This window comes from Ailuropoda melanoleuca, chromosome 14, assembly GCF_002007445.2.
Source record: "Ailuropoda melanoleuca isolate Jingjing chromosome 14, ASM200744v2, whole genome shotgun sequence".
NCBI lineage: Eukaryota > Metazoa > Chordata > Mammalia > Carnivora > Ursidae > Ailuropoda > Ailuropoda melanoleuca.
In genome coordinates this window covers 8,655,702-8,675,717 of record NC_048231.1, presented here as the reverse complement: position 1 = coordinate 8,675,717, position 20,016 = coordinate 8,655,702, and the positions used below count along the sequence as shown (strand labels likewise).

The window sequence follows — 20,016 nt, the reverse complement described above, 5'->3', positions numbered from 1 at the left end:
TCCAATGTCAGAATCATCGGCATCCCCGAGGGGGTGGAGAAAAACAGAGGTCTAGAAAAGATATTTGAACAAATTGTACCTGAAAACTTCCCTAATCTAGCAAAGGAAACAAGCTTTCCTGTCCAAGANAAGCATTCGTGTCCAAGAGGCAGAGAGGACCCCATCCAAGCTCAACCAGGACAAACCTACGCCACGGCATGTCATAGTGCAATTCGCAAATATTAGATCCAAGGATACAGTATTGAAAGCGGCCAGGGCAAAGAAATTTCTCACGTACCAAGGCAAAGGTATCAGGATTACGTCAGACCTGTCTACACAGACCTGGAATGAGAGAAAGGGCTGGGGGGGCATTTTTAAAGCTCTTTCAGAGAAAAACTTGCAGCCAAGGATCCTTTATCCAGCAAGTCTGTCATTCAGAATTGATGGAGAGATAAAGACCTTCCAGAACTGCCAGTAATTAACCAATTTCGTAACCACGAAACCAGCCCTACAGGAGATATTAAGGGGGGTTCTATAAAAGTAAAAAGGCCCCAAGAGTGATACAGAACAGAAAGTTACAATCTATAGAAACAAAGACTTTACAGACATCATGGCATGATTAAAATCATATCTCTCAATAATCAATACCAATGTAAATGGCCTAAATGGTCCCATAGCGCCACAGGGTTGCAGACTGGATAAAAAGACATGACCCATCCATTTGCTGTCTACAAGAGATTCGTTTTGAACCCAAAGATGCATTCAGACTTAGAGTAAGGGGATGGAGTACCATCTTCCACGCAAATGGACCTCAAAAGAAAGCTGGAGTAGCAATTCTCATATCAGATAGACTTGGATTTTAAACTAAAGATTATAGTTAGAGACACAGAAGGGCACTATATTATTCTTAAAGGATGTATCCAGAAGTGGATATGACAATTATAAATATATATGCCCCCAACAGGGGAGCAGCAAGATACACAAGCCAACTCTTAACCAGAATAAAGAGACATATAGATAAAAATACGTTAATAGTAGGGGACCTCAACACTCCACTATCAGCAATAGACAGATCACCTAAGCAAGAAATCAGGAAAGAAACAAGAGCTTTGAATGCCATACTAGACGAGATGGACCTCATAGATATATATAGATCACTACACCCCAGAACCAAAGAATACTCATTCGATTCTAATGTCCATTGAACATTCTCAAGAATAGACCACGTTCTGGGTCACAAAACAGGTCTCAACCAATACCAAAAGACAGAAATTATTCCCTGCATAATCTCAGACCACAACACTCTGGAATTGGAATNTCAGACCACAACGCTCTGAAATTGGAACTCAACCACAAGGAAAAATTTGGAAGAAACTCAAACACTTGGAGACTAAGAATCATCCTGCTCAGGAATGACTCGATAAGCCAGGACATCAAAAATCAATTTAAACAATTTATGGAGACCAATGAGAACGAAAACACAACAGTCCAAAACCTATGGGATACTGCAAAGGCAGTCCTAAAGGGGAAATACATAGCCATCCAAGCCTCACTCAAAAGAATAGAAAAATCTAAAATTCAGTTTTCATATTCTCACCTCAAGAAGCTGGGACAGCAACAGAGGGACAGGCCTAATCCAAACATAAGGAAGCAGCTGACCAAGATTAGAGCAGAAATCAATGAATTAGAAACCAGAAGTACAGTAGAGCAGATCAACAGAATTAGAAGATGGTTCTTTGAGAGAATCAATAAAATTGACAGAACGCTGGCAAGACTTATCCAAAAGAATAGAGAAAGGACCCAAATTAATAAAATTATGAATGAGAAAGGAGAGGTCACAACGAACACCAATGAAATTGGAAGGATTATTAGAAACTTTTATCAACACCTATATGCCAAGAAATTAAGCAATCTGGAAGAGATGGAGGCCTTCCTGGAAACCTATAAACTACCAAGACTGAAACAGGAAGAAATAGATTTCTTAAATAGGCCAATTAACTATGAAGAAATTGAGTCAGTGATAAACAACCTTCCAAATAATAAAACTCCAGGCCCAGACGGTTTTCCTGGGGAATTCTACCAAACATTCAAAGAAGAAAGAATACCTATTCTCCTAAAGCTATTTCAAAAAATAGAAACAGAAAATAGAAACCCAAACTCATTCTATGAGGCTAATATTACCTTGATCCCCAAACCAGGCAAAGACCCCCTCAAAAAGGAGAATTACAGACCGATTTCTCTAATGAATATGGATGCCAAAATCCTCAACAAGATCCTTGCTAATAGAATCCAACAGTACATTAAAAGGATTATCCATCATGACCAAGTGGGATTCATACCTGGGATGCAAGCATGGTTCAACACTCGCAAATCAATCAATGTGATACATCATATCAACAAGAAAAGACTCAAGAACCATATGATCCTCTCAATTGATGCAGAAAAAGCATTTGACAAAATACAGCATCCTTTCCTGATTAAAACCCTTCAGAGTGTAGGAATAGAGGGTACATTTCTCAATCTCATAAAAGCCATCTATGAAAAGCCTACTGCAAGCATTATTCTCAATGGGGAAAAGCTGGAAGCCTTTCCCTTAAGATCAGGAACACGACAAGGATGCCCACTCTCGCCACTATTATTCAACATAGTACTAGAAGTCCTTGCAACAGCAATCAGAAGACAAAAAGGGATCAAAGGTATCCAAATCGGCAAAGAAGAAGTCAAACTGTCTCTCTTTGCAGATGACATGATACTCTATATGGAAAACCCAAAGGAATCCACTCCCAAACTATTAGAAGTTATAGAACAATTCAGTAAGGTGGCAGGATACAAAATCAATGCCCAGAAATCAGTTGCATTTCTATACACGAATAACGAGACTGAAGAAAGAGAAATTAGGGAATCCATCCCATTTACAATAACACCAAAAACCATACGTTACCTTGGAATTAACTTAACCAGAGACGTAAAGGACCTATATCCTAGAAACTATAGATCACTTTTGAAAGATATTGAGGAAGACATAAAAAGATGGAAAAATATTCCATGCTCATGGATTGGAAGAATTAACATAGTTAAAATGTCCATACTACCCAGAGCAATCTACACTTTCAATGCTATCCCGATCAAAATACCGAGGACATTTTTCAAAGAACTGGAACAAATAGTCCTTAAATTTGTATGGAACCAGAAAAGGCCCCGAATCTCCAAGGAACTGTTGAAAAGGAAAAACAAAGCTGGGGGCATCACAATGCCGGATTTCGAGCTGTACTACAAAGCTGTGATCACAAAGACAGCATGGTACTGGCACAAAAACAGACACATCGACCAATGGAACAGAATAGAGAACCCAGAAATGGACCCTCGGCTCTTTGGGCAACTAATCTTTGATAAAGCAGGAAAAAACATCCGGTGGAAAAAAGACAGTCTCTTCAATAAATGGTGCTGGGAAAATTGGACAGCTACATGCAAAAGAATGAAACTTGACCACTTTCTCACACCATACACAAAGATAAACTCTAAATGGATGAAAGACCTCGATGTGTGATAGGAATCCATCAAAATTCTAGAGGAGAACATAGGCAGCAACCTCTATGACATCGGCCACAGCAACCTTTTTCATGACACATCTCCAAAGGCAAGAGAAACAAAAGATAAAATGAACTTGTGGGACTTCATCAAGATAAAAAGCTTCTGCACAGCCAAGGAAACAGTCAAAAAAGCTAAGAGGCAGCCCACGGAATGGGAGAATATATTTGCAAATGACTATAGATAAAAGACTGGTATCCAAAATCTACAAAGAACTTCTCAAACTCAATATACGAGAAACAAATGAACAAATCATAAAATGGGCAGAAGATATGGACACTTTTCCAATGAAGACATACAAATGGCTAACAGACACATGAAAAAATGTTCAAAATCATCAGCCATCAGGGAAATTCAAATCAAAACCACACTAAGATACCACCTTACGCCAGTTAGAATGGCAGAAATAGACAAGGCAAGAAACAAAAATTGTTGGAGAGGATGTGGAGACAGGGGATCCCTCCTACATTGTTGGTGGGAATGCAAGTTGGTACAGCCACTCTGGAAAACAGGGTGGAGATCCCTTAAAAAGTTAAAAACTGAGCTACCCTATGAGCAGACCCTTAATGACTGAGCAAATATCATACTCAAAAGCTCAAAGCTCAAAGCTTTTTATCTAAGATCAAGAATAAGACAAGGATGTCAACATTCACTGGTTTTATTTGATATAATATTTAAAGCCTTAGCCACAGCACTTAGGTAAGAAATAAAAGGTACCCAAATTGAAAAGGAAGAGGCAGAACTATCACTATTTGCAGATGACATACTATATATAGTAACCCTAATACTGCACACAAAAAATTATTAGAATAAGATAATTCAGGGGTGCCTGGGTGGCTCAGCCGTTAAGCGTCTGCCTTCAGCTCAAGTCGTGATCCCAGAGTCCTGGGATCGAGCCCTATGTGGGGCTCCACCGCTGGAAGCCTGCTTCTTCCTCTCCCACTCTCCCTGCTTGTGTTCCCTCTCTCGCTGGCTGTCTCTATCTCTCTGTCAAATAAATAAATAAAATCTTAAAATTAAAATTGCATTCAAAAGAATAAAATGCCTAGAAATAAATTTAACCAAAGAGGTGAAAGGCCTTTGAAGTAAATAGCGTTAAGAAACTGATGAAAGAAATTGAAGAAGGCACAAATGGAATGGAAAAAACATTCCAGGCTCATGGATTGGAAGAACAAATACTGTTAAAATGTCTGTACTAACCAAAACAATTTACATATTTGATGCAATCCCTATCAAAATAACACCAGCATTTTCACAGACCTAGAACAAACAATCCTAAAATGTGTATGGAACCACAAAAGACCCCAAATAGCCAAAGCAATCTTGAAAAAGCAAAGCAAAGCTAGAAGCATCACAATTCCAGGCTTTGAGTTACATCACAAAGCTATGGTGTTCAAGACAGTTTAGTACTGGCATAAATACAGACACGCAGATCAATGGAACTGAATAGAAGACCCAGAAATGAACCCACCACTATATGGTCAACTAACGTTCAACAAAGCAGGAAAAAATCTCCAATGGAAAAAAGACTGTCTCTTCAACAAATGCTGTTCGGAAACCTGGACAGAAACATGCAAAAGAATGAAACTGGACCACTTTCTTACACCACATACAAAAATAAATTCAAAATGTATGAAAGACCTAAATGTGAGAAAAGAATACATCAAAATCCTAGAGGAGAACACAGAAGTATCCTCTTTCACATCAACTGTAGCAACTTCTTAGTAGATATGTCACCTGAGGCAAGGGACACAAAGCAAAAATAAACGATTGGGACTTCATCAAGATAAAAAAACATCTGCACAGTGAAGGAAACAATCACAAAAACTTAAAGGCAACCTATGGAATAGCAGAAGATATTTGCAAACGATATATCTGAAAAAGGGTTAGTATCTAAAATCCATAAAAAAACTTATCAAACTCAACACCCAAAAAAACAAATAAACCAGTTAAGAAAAGGGCAGAAGGCACATTTTTTTAAAAGATTTTATTTATTTATTTGACAGAGAGAGACAGCGAGAGAGGGAACACAAGCAAGGGGAGTGTGAGAGCGAGAAGCGGGCTTCCGCCGAGCAGGGAGCCCAATGCGGGGCTCGATCCCAGGACCCTACAATCATGACATGAGCCGAAGGCAGACGCTTAACGGCTGAGCCACCCAGGCGCCCCACAAACTGATATTTTTCTAAAGAAGACATCCAGATGGCTAACAGACACATGAAAAGAACCTCAACATCACTCATCATCAGGGAAATACAATTAAAACCTAAATGAGATATCACCTCACGCTAGTCTGAATGGCTAAAATTGAGTTAATTTTTGTATAAGGTGTGAGATTTAGGTTGAGGTTCATTTTTTTTGGTTATGGATATCCAATTGTTGAACATCACTTGTTGAAAAGGTTATTCACTGAATTGCTTTTGCAGCTCTATTAAAAAATCTATTGAACATATCTGTGGGGCCACCTGGGTGGCTGAGTTGGTTAAGCATCTGTCTTTGGCTCAGGTCATGATCCCAAGGTCCTGGGATCCAGTCCCACATCGGGCTCCTTGCTCTGCCTGACGCTCCCCCTGCTTGTGCAAGCTCTATCCCTGTGCAAGCTCTCTCCCTCTCTCTCTAATAAATAAATAAAATCTTAAAAATAGAGAACATATCCATGCAAGTCTTATGGGTTGTCTATTCTGTTTCATGTGTCTGTCTTTCTGCCAATACTACACTATGTTGATTACTGTAAACCTCATCACTGGATAGAGTATCACTGGATAGACCTTCCACTTTGTTGTTCTTTTTTTTTTTAAGATTAATTTATTATTTAATTTACTTATTTGACAGAGAGAGAGAGAGCCAGCAAGAGAGGGAACACAAGCAGGGAGAGTAGGAGAGGAAGAAGCAGGCTTCCCAGTGGAGCAGGGAGCCTGATGTGGGGCTTGATCCCAGGACCCCGGGATCACGCCCTGAGCCGAAGGCAGACGCTTAACGACTAAGCCACCCAGGCGCCCCTCCACTTTGTTGTTCTTTTTCAAAATTGTGTTAACTGTTCTAGGACCTAGGCTTTTCCATATAATTCTATAATAAATATACATAATTGTATGCCTACAAAAAAACTTGGGTTTTTGATAGGAATTACATAAACGTATATATCAACGGAGAAGAACTGACATCATTAGTGTATTCAATCTCTCAATTCACGAACATAGCTTGTCTGTCCATTTCTTTAGGTGTCCCTTGATTTCTTTAGTGTTTTATAGTTTTCAGCATACAGATTAACATATGTGTGTTCTTCAGCGTATACCTAAGTATTCAACTTTCTTTGGAGTGATAGTAAATAGTATTGTTTTAAATTTCAGTTTCCAACTGTTGTGATCCTACAAAAATGCAACTGGAGTTTTTGTGTGTGCGTGTTGATCTTACATTCTCAAATTAACTCATTTATTAGTTGTAGGAATTTTTCTGTAGATGCTTTTTTCTATATAGACAAACACATAATTTGCAAATAGGGAGTTTTGTTTCTTACTTGCCAAACTTTGTGCCTTTTAATACTTTTGTTGCCTTATTGTACTACTTAGAACCTCTAGTACTCAGTTAAAAAAAAGTAGTGGGAGCAGAAAGCCTTGCTTTGCTCCTGATCTTGGGAGGAGAGCATTCGTACTTTTTTTTTTCACTATTAAGCATGTTTTTAGCAATAAGTTTTTTGTAGATGTTCTTTATCAAGTTCAGGAAGTTTCCCTATATTACTAGTTTGCTGAAACTTAAATTTATCGCAAATGGATTTTAGATTTTGTCAAACGCTTTTTCTGTATCAACTGATATAATATTTCTTCTTTAGCTTGTTGATATGGTGGATTAGACTGATTGCTTTTCCCATGTTGGACAAGTTTTGCATACCTCAAATAAATTCCATTTGGTAGTGGTGTATAACTTTTTTATACCTTGTTGGATTTGATTTGGTAATATCTGTAGATTTTGAGTTCATGATGAATACTGGTCTGCAGTTTTCATTTTTTGTACTATGTTTTTCTGATTTTGTTAGTAGAGTAGTACTAGCCTCATAAAATAAGGTGGGTAGTATTTCCTCCCTTCTATTTTCCGGAAAAGACTGACTAAAATTGATGTCAATTCTCTTTTAATGTTTGGTAGAGCTCTCCAGTAATACCATCTGGGCCTGCAGATTTGTTTTTTAGGAGATTTTTCATTATGAATTTAATTTCTTTTATGGTTATAAGACTACACAGATTATCTACTTGATCTTCGTTAATTTTGGTAGTTTGTGGGTTTTGAGGAAGTGGTCCATTTCTGCTAAGTTGTCTAATTTATGAGTATAAAGTTTTTCAAGAATTTTCTTTTTTTTTTTTTTTTTAAAGATTTTATTTATTTATTCGACAGAGGTAGAGACAGCCAGCGAGAGAGGGAACACAAGGGGGGAGTGGGAGAGGAAGAAGCAGGCTCATAGTGGAGGAGCCTGATGTGGGGCTCGACCCCATAACGCTGGGATCACACCCTGAGCCGAAGGCAGACGCTTAACCGCTGGGCCACCCAGGCGCCCCTTTCATAGAATTTTCTAATTATCCATTTAACTGATGGAAAATGTGTAGTGATAGTCTTTGTTCAATCCTGGTATCAGTAATTTTATCTTTTCTCCTTTATCTTTGTTAGTCTAGTATGTATCAATTTTACCAAGTTTTCAAGAGTCAGCTTTTTATTCTGTTGATTTTCCCCCCATTGTTTTACTGTTTTCAATTTCACTGATACCAGTTCTTGAGTATTACCTGTCTTCTTGCTTTGACAATATCTGGCTCATCTTTTTCTAGTTTCTTGAGAAAGAAATACGGATTACTGACTTGAGAACGTTCCTCTTCTTTAAAAATTAATATTTTCATAATATATCTTTTTACTTTCAATCTACTTATGTCATTGTTTTTGAAATGAGTTTCTTGAGAATGATAAACATCGTATCATTTCTAAAAACCCATTATATCAATTTCTGTCTTTCCACTGGTATATTTAAATTATTTATATTTAAGGTAATTACTAACATCTTAGGACTTAAACGTGTCATTTTATGATTTGTCTTCTGTTTCTGTCTTGTTTCTCGTTCCTAACTGGGGATTACTTGAACAAACTTTAGGATTCCATCTTAATTTACAGTGTTTTTGAGTATATTGTTTTGTACATTGCTTTTAGTGGTTGCTTTGAGTGGATGCTTTCTATATTATAATTACAAATATAACATCGCTGTCTACTGGTTTTAAAATTTATAATTTCAAGTGAAATGCAGAAAATTTACTTCCATTAAGTCACCCTTTACTTTCCTGCATTTTAAACAGTTCATTATTTACTCTATGTGCATTGTGCACCATATCATATAGAATTAAAATTTTTGTTTCAACCCTCAAATGTGACTTAAGAAAACTGTAAAAAAGATAGTCTACTATATTTATCCATTCTGCTGCTTTCTGAAGTTTCAAGCCTTTTTCTGTTACCATTTTCCTCTTTCTTTCTTTCTTAATCTTAAGTTTTTTCATTTTCTTTCCAATTCTCTTTGGAGAATTTATTTATCCATTCACACAGGGTAGGTTTTCGTGACAAATTCTTAAAGTTTTCTTTCCTCTGAATGTGCCCTCATTTCCCTTTCATTTCTGAAGAATAATTCCACTGGATTAAAACTTTGTGTTTGACAGTTCTTTATATCAGCACTTGAAAAATGTTCCACTTCCTTCTGGCAGAACCGTATTTAACCACCCTTCCCCAATCGGCCATTTATATTGGTGATTGTATTTTTCAGTTCTATAATTAACATTTTGTTCCCTTTTGTAATTTTCTATTTTCTTCATTTGTTTCAAGAAAATTAGTAATTGATTGTTGAAGCATTTTTATGATAACTGCTTTGAAACCTTTGTCAGACAATTCTAACATCGGATTCATCTTTGTGTTGGTATCTGTTGACTTTTTTCCCCACTGAAGTTGTGATTTTCCCTGTTCTTGGTATGATGATTTTTTACTGTACCCAGGACATTTTGGATATTATGAGACTCTAGATCTTATTTAATCTGCTTTTTAGCAGATGTCCCTTTGTTATAGTACAGGATGAGGGCAATATAAATATGTATGTTCAGCTTCTTTCTGGATCCCCCCTGACACCACTCTGACAAAATTGAGGCACTCATTCATACTGCGTCATTAAAGACAGTAGGATAAAAGTTTAGGTCCTCTCTTGGCCCTGACAAGACCTTTCTGTCAAAAAGTGGGGCACCACCTTGCTCCATATTATTGATAGTAGGGGTAGATGTTCAGCCCACTGCTGGGCCCTGCTGACAATCAAGGCAGTAAGTAGATGGTTAATGCTTACTGAGAATGGAATATCAATTATCCCCATCTCATTGAGCCTCATTGATGCAGACAGGGATGGAGTCAAACCTCCCTTATAGGCCTCAGAGACACAGGAAAGGGAAGGTAAAGGAGAGTGGTGAGTAGCTCCACACGTGTTGTCTCTTTAGTCTTACTGCTGCTGGATAGGGGTAGAGACTCAGCTCATCACTAGACTCCACTAACAATACCTTGCTATAGGAAGCAGAACATTTCCCTGTTTCCCCTGAGCTAATGGAAGATCAACTACCCACTAGGCCCATCTACAATATCCTAGCAGGGAAATCAGAGCACTGCCTATTTTGTGGGAGTGTGGGTGTCTGAAGAACTCCTTCCTCAGCCCTGTCAATAAACACTACCAGGGGAGGGATTCAAAGCTTTGCTTCTGGGGGTAGCAGGAGTGAGGTGGAAGATCAGCTTCCTGTTCAGCTCTGCTAAAACTGTGGGGGAGCTAAGTAGTTTCCCCATTGGTGTTTGGCTGGAGTAAGGTATTACCAAAGGCTTTTGTTCTGTTAGTCTACCCTTGTCCTGGGTCCTGTGGCTTGAAGGACAGGCTTTCCAAGGTATTTTTTGTTTTGTTTTGTCTGTGCCTGTTGGCGTTTCCAGATTGGAGACTTCATCAGTGTCCTGTTGAGATTAAATAGGAGGCAAAAAGGAAATCTACATAGCTCATTGCTGTGTCATTCCTCAAGTCCTAAAGTCCTTACAAAGTCTGATTTCTTCCTCCTACCCTCAGAGTCTTTCTATACTTGTTTATATTGTAATGTCCAGGAATTTTGAATTATAAAAGAGAAGATTTGAGAAGAACAGAGCTACTGGATCTTGGCTAGAACCACAAGTTTCCTCAGTAGGAATACTTTTAAAGCTTGATAAACTTACCATAATATTATCTGGAGCAATTAATATATGAGTCAACAGTATAAAAAAAAACCTCACAAACCTTTCCTGTTATTTTTAAAAAAGCATTGTAACCAAAACAGGATGGTGCTAGCAATGGAATAAATAGATTGATGAAATAAAAGTTCAGGAAAAGAAAGACTTATGTATGTGCATGTGTGTATTGAGGCATATGAAAATTTAGTATATGATAAATGAGGCAATTCAAACCAGTAGGGGACAAATTGGTTTTTTCAATAAATTGGGCTGGGAAAATAAAGATACATTCGAAAAATATTTTGTAAGTTTAGTCATCCCAATATAAATTACAGATAAAGAATTAATATTTAAATATTTCTATCTAAAATAAATACACCCAAGGTGGTAGTACACCTGCCATAACTATGTAGAAAACAGTTTGATTTCATACAGAAAAGTTGAAAATACACATTACTTAAAACTCAGGAATTCCATTTCTCAGTATATACCTCAAAGAGACTCTTACGCAGGATGCTTTTATAAGATTTTATACCATCATTTTTTATAATAGCTCCAAATGGAAGCAAGGTGAATGTACATCAAGAGCAGGATGTTTCAATAATTTGTGGCACAATGGAGTATTTTACAGCAAAAAAAAACCCCCCAAAACAAAAAAGGAACAAAACAAAAACCCCCCAAAATCTTAGCTATAGATAACAATATGAATAAATCCCACAGTGCTGAACCAAGGAAAGCACAAGAGAATGCATACACTGTGATTCAATTCATATAAAATTCAAAGAGAAACACAAGTAAATCATAATATTTAGGGAAGTGTATAAAAATAAATAAAAGGAATGTGAAATAATAACTCAGGGTATTGGGTGGAACAGATGGTCATGATTGGGCCAGGAAAGCATTTGCACTTTATCCCTTCAGCTTTTGGCCAAGCATTCACTATGTGGTAATTTATTGTAATCAATCAATAAATGCTTAATTCAAACTATGTATGAAAAAAATAATAATTTCTGGTGATAGAAATATTGTGAAGATTACCATACTTTGTAAAAACTGAATTATGTTTTATTAATCAATCATATTTTAATAATAAAAATACACATGCATATTTATTTATACACGGTATATTGTGGATGTATTTCAAATTTAAACTCAATTGTACTATTCAGATAATTGAAAATTACTCAGTTATTTACCAACTAAAATGAACACTGCAACCAGATGTTTCACATTTCCTCCAATCAAAACAAGATTATATCTGATTTCAGTTTGAAAATGCTAATGGTGCCATCAAAAAAAAATGTTGATGAAATATTTTATAACAGGTTTGTTTCCAACACTTTTTTTTTAAGATTTTATTTATTTATTTGACAGAGATAGAGACAGCCAGCGAGAGAGGGAACACAAGCAGGGGGAGTGGGAGAGGAAGAAGCAGGCTCATAGCAGAGGAGCCTGATGTGGGGCTCGATCCCAGAACGCCGGGATCACGCCCTGAGCCGAAGGCAGATGCTTAACCGCTGTGCCACCCAGGCGCCCCTGTTTCCAACACTTTTGAAACAATAATCAATTTCATATTATTTATGCCTCAGGTTTCAAACTCTCTGAAGATGTTTTAGACGTAATACCAGTAATTAATTTAAAAAATCATATAGTAATGTCATCCATGAATCATGTTTTTTTGAAGGAATCTACTGAGGGATAGCTCTTATAATTCTAGAATTTCAAAAAACACAATGAAAAAATTACTTCTTTAGAGAAAAGTCACTATAAAAAATAGGCAATGTTTCTTCTAATTAATTAAACTAATAAAAAAATATACGAATCCTTTGGTTCTTGGATGGGTCAACAGTTTTGGTCTACTGCTATTACTGCAGTAATTTTTAGGTGATTCCATTAACTAGCATGGCCTCAAGTAATTCTTTGGTAAGGACAAATCCCAATATCAATTGAAAGATAAAATTATCCTTCATCTGAGGTTCTGGCTGATTTAACCAACAAATTAATGAGTATTTGGTTATCTGAGAGGGACCTCAAATTTAGTAAGTCTAAAACTTACCCTCTTTCCTCTCAAACTTATTCCTTCTCTTGTATCTCCTCTTTAAGTTAATAGCAACACAAGCTGCATTGGACCTAAGGATTCTCTCAATCAAAGTATTTTATGAATTTATCAAGTTTGAATGAACTTTTTCACACTCCTGTTTTTCTTTTTCTACTAGAATATAATTATTGGATTAATTTCTGGTATTGGTTATACAGAACACCAGACATACTGAAACTAACAGTATATTACATAATAAAGACCAATGACATTAACTGATTTGAAAATAATGTGAGCAAATGAACAATTATTAACTAAGATATAAATTTATTGAACTCGATTTTGGAAAGCTTGATAAAATCAAGCTTGATTATTTGTTCCAATCTTTAAATGTCATTGTTAACAATTTAACTCAGTATTGTTATCCTTGACTATTGCTTTCCAGTCATTAAATTTTATTTATATAATAGATAGTAAGTTCAGTTCTTATATTAGACTGTAAATTGCTCTTGGGGAAGGGCCACATGATATGCCAGAAGACTAACAGTCCATAGGATTGAGTAAAATGTTAAAAACAGAAGAATGCAGATTATGTAATTTTCAAAGAGTAAGGTCACATTTTCATTCAATGTACTATAAATTTTAAATTACAATTGGCATACTGTGTTTTCAATGGAACCAGAAAATATTTTCTAGAAGACTGGTATTATTTGTAATTAGTGAAAGCTTACGGGGAAAATAAATTAAAACAAGATAGAAAGATAATCCATTATGCACACTAATACTTATATATGGTGTTTCTTAAGTAGCTTTTCAGTGAATTTCACATGAAGTGTTCCTGTTTGATCTTCCAAATAATTTTCATAGAAATGCACTGATAATGGTAATTGAAATCTGATAGGGATTATTATATTTTCTAATTCAAATAGGATAACTATGAATTAAATGAGGTCCCAACACACCCCAAAATTAAATAGTATAAAGAAAAAGCAATGCTTCCCCCACCTACCCGGCGAGATACTGTCTTCTTAGAGATGAAAAATGGCATACTATACCTTGATTTCTTCTATTTCATCTGGTACTATCTTGTATGCTGATATAGTCCCACCCAACCTGAAATTAGGAAAAGAAAATATTCTCAAAACTGGCAATAGTGTATAAAAATATATGGAGTATTTCTGCCATTAGCATCAGAATGCCACCAATAATTGCCCATTGTCCACCCCAATGACCATGGAGTAAAAATGACCTTTTCATGCTTAAGCTTTCCATATATTACTTAAAAAGAGGTGGATAATGAATGACTACTAAAAGAGAAAACATTAAGCTATATTTTTAACTATAAACTTCTCTTATTGATACCTTTAATAATGCTACCACTTTCAGTGATGGATTCTGTCACAACTAAGATGTAGCAAAAACTAATAGCAGTCATGGCATTTGCCTTTTTGGCATGTTCTTAATTAACAGAATTTACTTTTTAGGGTAGTTTTGAATTTACAGAAAAATTGAGTAGAAAGTAAAGATATTTATTTCCCAGATGCCCCCGCCAGCTTTCCTTGTTACTAACATCTTATATTAGTGTTGTACATGAGTCACAATTGATGAACCAATAATGATTTTGCTTCTTTTTAAAAATAATTAAAACAAGGAGTTGGAGAGATGTGTGTCCAGCATTGTCCAAGGAAAAGAGATGAGCGTTTAAGGGTTACAACTTAATCCCTAAAATATGGTCTTTGCCTTAAGGCAGTGAGGTCATTATTGCCACATTCACCTGTTTAAACTTATTTTCCTTTTTAAAGAAAGTAGCTAAGACTTATGTAACACTTATTATTTGCCAGACATGTCATATATTATCTAATTTAATTTTTATAACTGTTGCCATTGTTAAAATCGGGATATTGAGACACAGAGTGATTCAGTAATTTTCCCAAGTAACTGAAAGAAGGAACTGAGATCCACATTAAGTGTAAAATATATACCAGATTAAAAATACTTAGTATAAAAAAGGTAATTTTAAAAATACTGAATACATTCTAAAACAATATGGTAGATATACTGACTTGTATTATATTTTTATAATTAACTTCATTTGCTTCTTTCAGCTTTTAAAATATGACTACAAAATTTTTTCCATCAGATAAGTACTCTAAGCTCTTAAACACCAAGATTACCTACCTGCCCTTACTTAAATTCAGTGCATAAAAAGGAAATTTCTGACTACTTATTTGACTTTATAAATACTTTAACATGAGAAAAGAGAGTATCATTCCAAGATGGTGTAGGAGTAAGAGACCTTAGTTTAGTCTGGTCCCAGGAATTCACCTAGATAGCTATCAAATCATTCTGAACACCTGCAAACTCAACCAGAGATCTGAAAAAGGAATAAATGAAACTCTAAAAATAGAAAAGCGCCCACTTTCTGCAAGGTAGAAGGTGCAGAGAAGTGAATCCAAGGAGATTCATGGGAAGATAAACCGCAGGGGGAGGAAGCCTCCATAAGCCGGCACCAGAAAGTGATACAGCAACAGAACGCAAAATCATAACTTTTAGAAGTCTGCTCCGGTGAGGGACGTCCTGCCTGAAAGGTGCTTAGATGGCAAAGCAGGGCGGAATCCTAGGTGGGACAGTGTGGTCTCAAGATCCTTGGGGTCACAAGAAGACTGGGGGTGCTTGAGTACGGCAGAATTACCAGGCATCGGAGTGGGAAAGCTGGGTACATTTAGTGAGCCCAGGAGTGGGCTCTCAGCTCGGGGTTGCCATACACCACAAACCATGGCAGAACTGGTGAGACGCCCCTTCCTATCCTGGGAGGAACATACCACAGAAGTCTGCAGGGTTTGGAGACTCGAAACGAGTCACGTGACTGAGATAGAAATGCTCAGTCACAGGCTGGGTGAGTGCGGAGTGCAGATGGAGTCCAAGGGAGACAGGAGTGATTGACTGGATTTCCCCCAGGCTGCACTGAGAAGTGGGACCCAGAACTCTCAGCTCTGGGCTGGAGATTTGGAGGCCACCATTTTCATTCTCATCCTCTAAAGCTGTGTTGGAAAGCCTTCAGGGAACAAAAGCCACATAGAGCAATCTGGAGCAGATTACTTAGCCTGACCCCCTGGCAAGGGTGGTACAATTCCACCTGGGACAAAGACACTTGAGAATCACCAGAACATTCCCCTCCCCCAGAAGATCAGCAAGAAATACCAGCCAAGACCAAGTTAACCCATTATTTAGAACTGCAAAACTCCAGTGATGGGGAATATAGCATACAGAATTCATTGTTGTTTTTTTTTTCCCCACGATTGTTTAGTGTTTCAATTTTAATTATTTTTTCTCTTTACTTTCTTTATTCCTGGGTTGCAAAGTTGGCTCAACATCCACAAATCAATCAGTGTGATACATTACATAAATAAAAGAGAAGATAAGAACCATATGATCCTCTCAATAGAAGCAGAAAAAGCATTTGACAAGTACAGCATCCTTTCTTGATTAAAACTCTTCACATTGTAGGGATAGAAAGAACATACCTCAATACCATAAAAGCCATATATGAAAAGCCCAAAGCAAATATCATTCTCAATGGGGAAAAACAGAGCTTTTCCCCTAAGGTCAGGAACACTGCAGGGATGTCCACTCTCACCACTGTTGTTCAACATAGTACCATAAATCCTAGCCTCAGCAATTGGACAACAAAAAGAAATAAAAGGCATCCAAATCGGCAACGAAGTCGAACACTGACTCTTGGCAGATGACATGATACTCTATGTGGAAAACCCAAAAGACTCCACCCCAAAATTCCTAGAACTCATAAAGGAATTCAGCAATGCGGCAGGATATAAAATCAATGCACAGAAATCAGTTGCATTTCTATACACTAACAATGAGACAGAAGAAAGAGAAATTAAGGGAGTCGATCCCATTTACAATTGCACCAAAAACCGTAAGACATCTAGGAATAAATCTAACCAAAGAGGCAGAGGATTTGTACTCAGAAAATTATAGTAAACTCATGAAAGAAATTGAGGAAGATACAAAAGGTTGGAAAAATGTTCCATGCTCAGGGATTGGAAAAACAAATATTGTTAAAATGTCTATGCTACCTAGAATAATCTATACATTCAATGCAATCCCTATCAAAATACCACCAACTTTTCTCACAGAGCTGAAAGAAATAATCCCAAAATTTGTATAGAACCAGAAAAGGCCCCAAATAGCCAAAGGAATGTTGAAAAAGAAAACCAAAGCTGGAGGCATCATAATGCCGGACTTCATATGGTGACCTCAGGAGTTACTGAAATACAACCTGGTGAAACCAAGTATCTCATCCTAGATTTAAAAATGAAACAAACTGCCTGTTAACAAACAAAACAAAACAAAACAAAACAAAACAAAACACAACAAAACAAAACGAAGAAGAAAGAGAAAGAAAGAAAGAAAGAAAGAAAGAAAGAAAGAAAGAAAAAAAGAATCACAAATAAGGCACTTACATATTCTTGATACTTTGGCATATTTCCTTCTTAAAGTTTCCATTATAAAATAACTTAATTCAGCCAAATTAAATGAATTTCATTAAAAACTATACATTTAAACCCTTTAATATTACTATTTATCCTTGCTAATGGAATGAATGTTCAAACCTTGACTTGAGAATTACTTCCTAGATTTAAAACACCATGATTGAATGATGAAAACACTAATGATATTTAACTTAATTCATATCATACAACATATATAAGTGATATAGTAAATAAGATCATAGTAAGGTAAACAGTAAAAGAGGACTAGATGTTACTAAAATGAAAAATTATATATCTGTAAGAAGTTTCAAGTAGGCATTTAAAAAAAAAGTTTTCACTGTCAATTAACAAAATTTTAAGTTAAAAGTTGAGATTGTTGGGATATCAATAAGGAAATTAGAGCAAAAAACTACTGAAAACTCAAGGACTTCAATTTCCCATCTTGTAAATAATGAGTTAATAATTTTATTCTTTGAGTTTATGTTATGTAATATATACAAACCAGGGAATGAGGATACAAAGAAATCAGTCTTATACAGAATCCAACTGAGTAAACAAGTATCTGTAATATAACGCACTAAGGTATCACAGTATCATTGTAAGATAAACTGGTATTGTAGACTGATTGTACTATTACCAGTTTATTTTACAATGCTATAATCAGTCTACAACTGTTAAATAAATGGCACAGTAGATTACAGAGATAGTTTATATTTGTTAGTACAATAATGATTCAAAAATGCAATTGTGATAATGTTTGACTTGTGGAAGAAAAAATAAAAACAAAGTTGCAGTGATAAACTTCAATTCTATTTCAATAAAAAACTAATTTTCTCTTAATTAATGCTAACCACCAGTGCCTCCAATATTGCCTTTCCTGAAATCTCAACCTAAGGAAGGTAGGCTTCCAGATTAGTATTCTTAACATCAACTTCAAGTCAATCATAATGGTTTTAACTATTTAAAAGGCAGGTAAAGGGAAGAGGCATTAAGATGGTGGAGGAGGGGTGCCTGGGTGGCTCAGGCAGTTAAGGGTTTTTCTACACCTCGGGTCGTGATCCCAGGTCCTGGGATCGGACCCCACACTACTTCAGGCACCATGCTCAGTGGGGAGCCTGCTTCTCCCTCTTCCTCTGTCCTTCCCCACCACTCAAGCTCGCGCGCTCTCTCTCTCTCACGTGCGCATGCTCTCTGGATCTCTCCCTCTCAAATAAAATAGTTAAAAAAAAAAGATTGCAGAGGAGTTGGGAGACTCTAAGCTTGTCTTGTCCCTTGAATACAACTGGATAGTTATCAACTAGTTCTGAACACCCCAGAAATCAATTGCACGTATGAGAAAGCAACTGCTACAAGTCTACAAGTAGAAAGGCAACCCCTGTTTGGGAGGTAGGAGGTGAGGAGACTTGGATCTAGTGTGATATAGCTAGGATAAGGCAGCAGGAAGGGAACCTGCTTAAGGAGGATACTGCAAAGTATTATAAGTAGTGGAGTGCAAAATCAGAACTTTCAGAAGTCTACTACAGTAGGGGACATGCCTGGTTTAATGGTGCTGAGGTGGCAAAATCCCAGGTATGAGGGCATGATCACAGGATTCCCTGGGTTGAAAGCATGTATGGTGCCTAAGTGTGACACTGTTCCCAGGCACAAGTGTAGAAGCAGGCTGAGAACAGTGAATCTAGGTGCCAGCTTTCTGCTCTGTGTTGCCATAAACTATGAACTGCTGTGTGGTTGTGCAACTGCTCTCCCGGGATGGGGGGGAGGCAAAGGGGAACAAGCCTGGAGAGACCCTCCCTGGGAGGAACAGTGTGAGTCCTCACCTCGGGAGCCCCTAAAATTTGTTGGAGCTTTGAAACTCAGTTGCATGCCTGAGATAAAAAGGCTCAGAACAGGCAGGGTGAACGTATAATTCTGATGGAAACCAGGTAGACAACAGTGATTGGTCTTCTGTGAGGGCTCACTATAGAGTGGGTGATGGAAATTATCATCTACAGGGCTAGAGAGCAGGGTGGTTGCCATATTCAACCTGCCTATCAGTGCTGAAAGGCTTCAGGGAACAAAACACTACCACCTAGTGGAGTTCAGAGCTGCTTATGCAAAGCCTTGAATCCTGGAGGCACATTTCCACAAAGGCATGACCACTTGAGAATCAGCACAACAGGCCCTTCCTCCAGAAGACCAGCACAAACAACTCACTCACACCAAGTTTACTGATCACAGAGGGCTACAAAGCTTCAGCTCTAGGGAGTATCTAGCATTCATTGTTTCTTTATTCTTTAGTAAATATTATTTTTTTCAGTTATTTTCTTATTTTTTCAATTTTTTAATTCTAATTTTTATTTTTATATATAATTAATACATATGTGTTTATTTTTTGGTCGCTTTTCAATGTATTTTATATAGATACATGAATTTTTTCTTTCTTATTTTGGGGATCTAGTTTCCTTTAGTAAGCAGATGAAAATACACCAAGGATCTGGTTTTGTTTTGATTTTCTTTTTTTTGTTCTTTCTTCTTTTCTTTTTGGGACAAAATAAAGAGATGGAGAAATTCACCCCAAAAGAAAGAACAGGAGGAAGTACTGACAATCAGGGATTTAATCAATACAGATATAAGTAAGATGTCCAAACTAGAATTAAAAACAATGATTCTAAAGATACTAGCTGT

The 20,016-nt window shown here is 36.8% G+C and overlaps 1 protein-coding gene across 14 annotated transcripts in view; it reads right to left on the bottom strand.

Annotated features, from left to right (window-relative positions):
- GPHN (gephyrin) overlaps positions 1-20,016 on the bottom strand; it is a 609,565-nt gene that overhangs the window by 347,769 nt on the left and 241,780 nt on the right. For all 14 annotated transcript variants that reach the window (XR_004620093.1, XM_034642048.1, XM_034642043.1 and 11 more), the window contains exon 3: positions 13,894-13,951. Coding sequence is in view for 13 of the 14 variants with exons in the window: in XM_034642048.1 (XP_034497939.1) it covers positions 13,894-13,951 (58 nt within the window). In the remaining variant the exon portion in view is untranslated. The remainder of the gene's footprint in view (positions 1-13,893; positions 13,952-20,016) is intronic.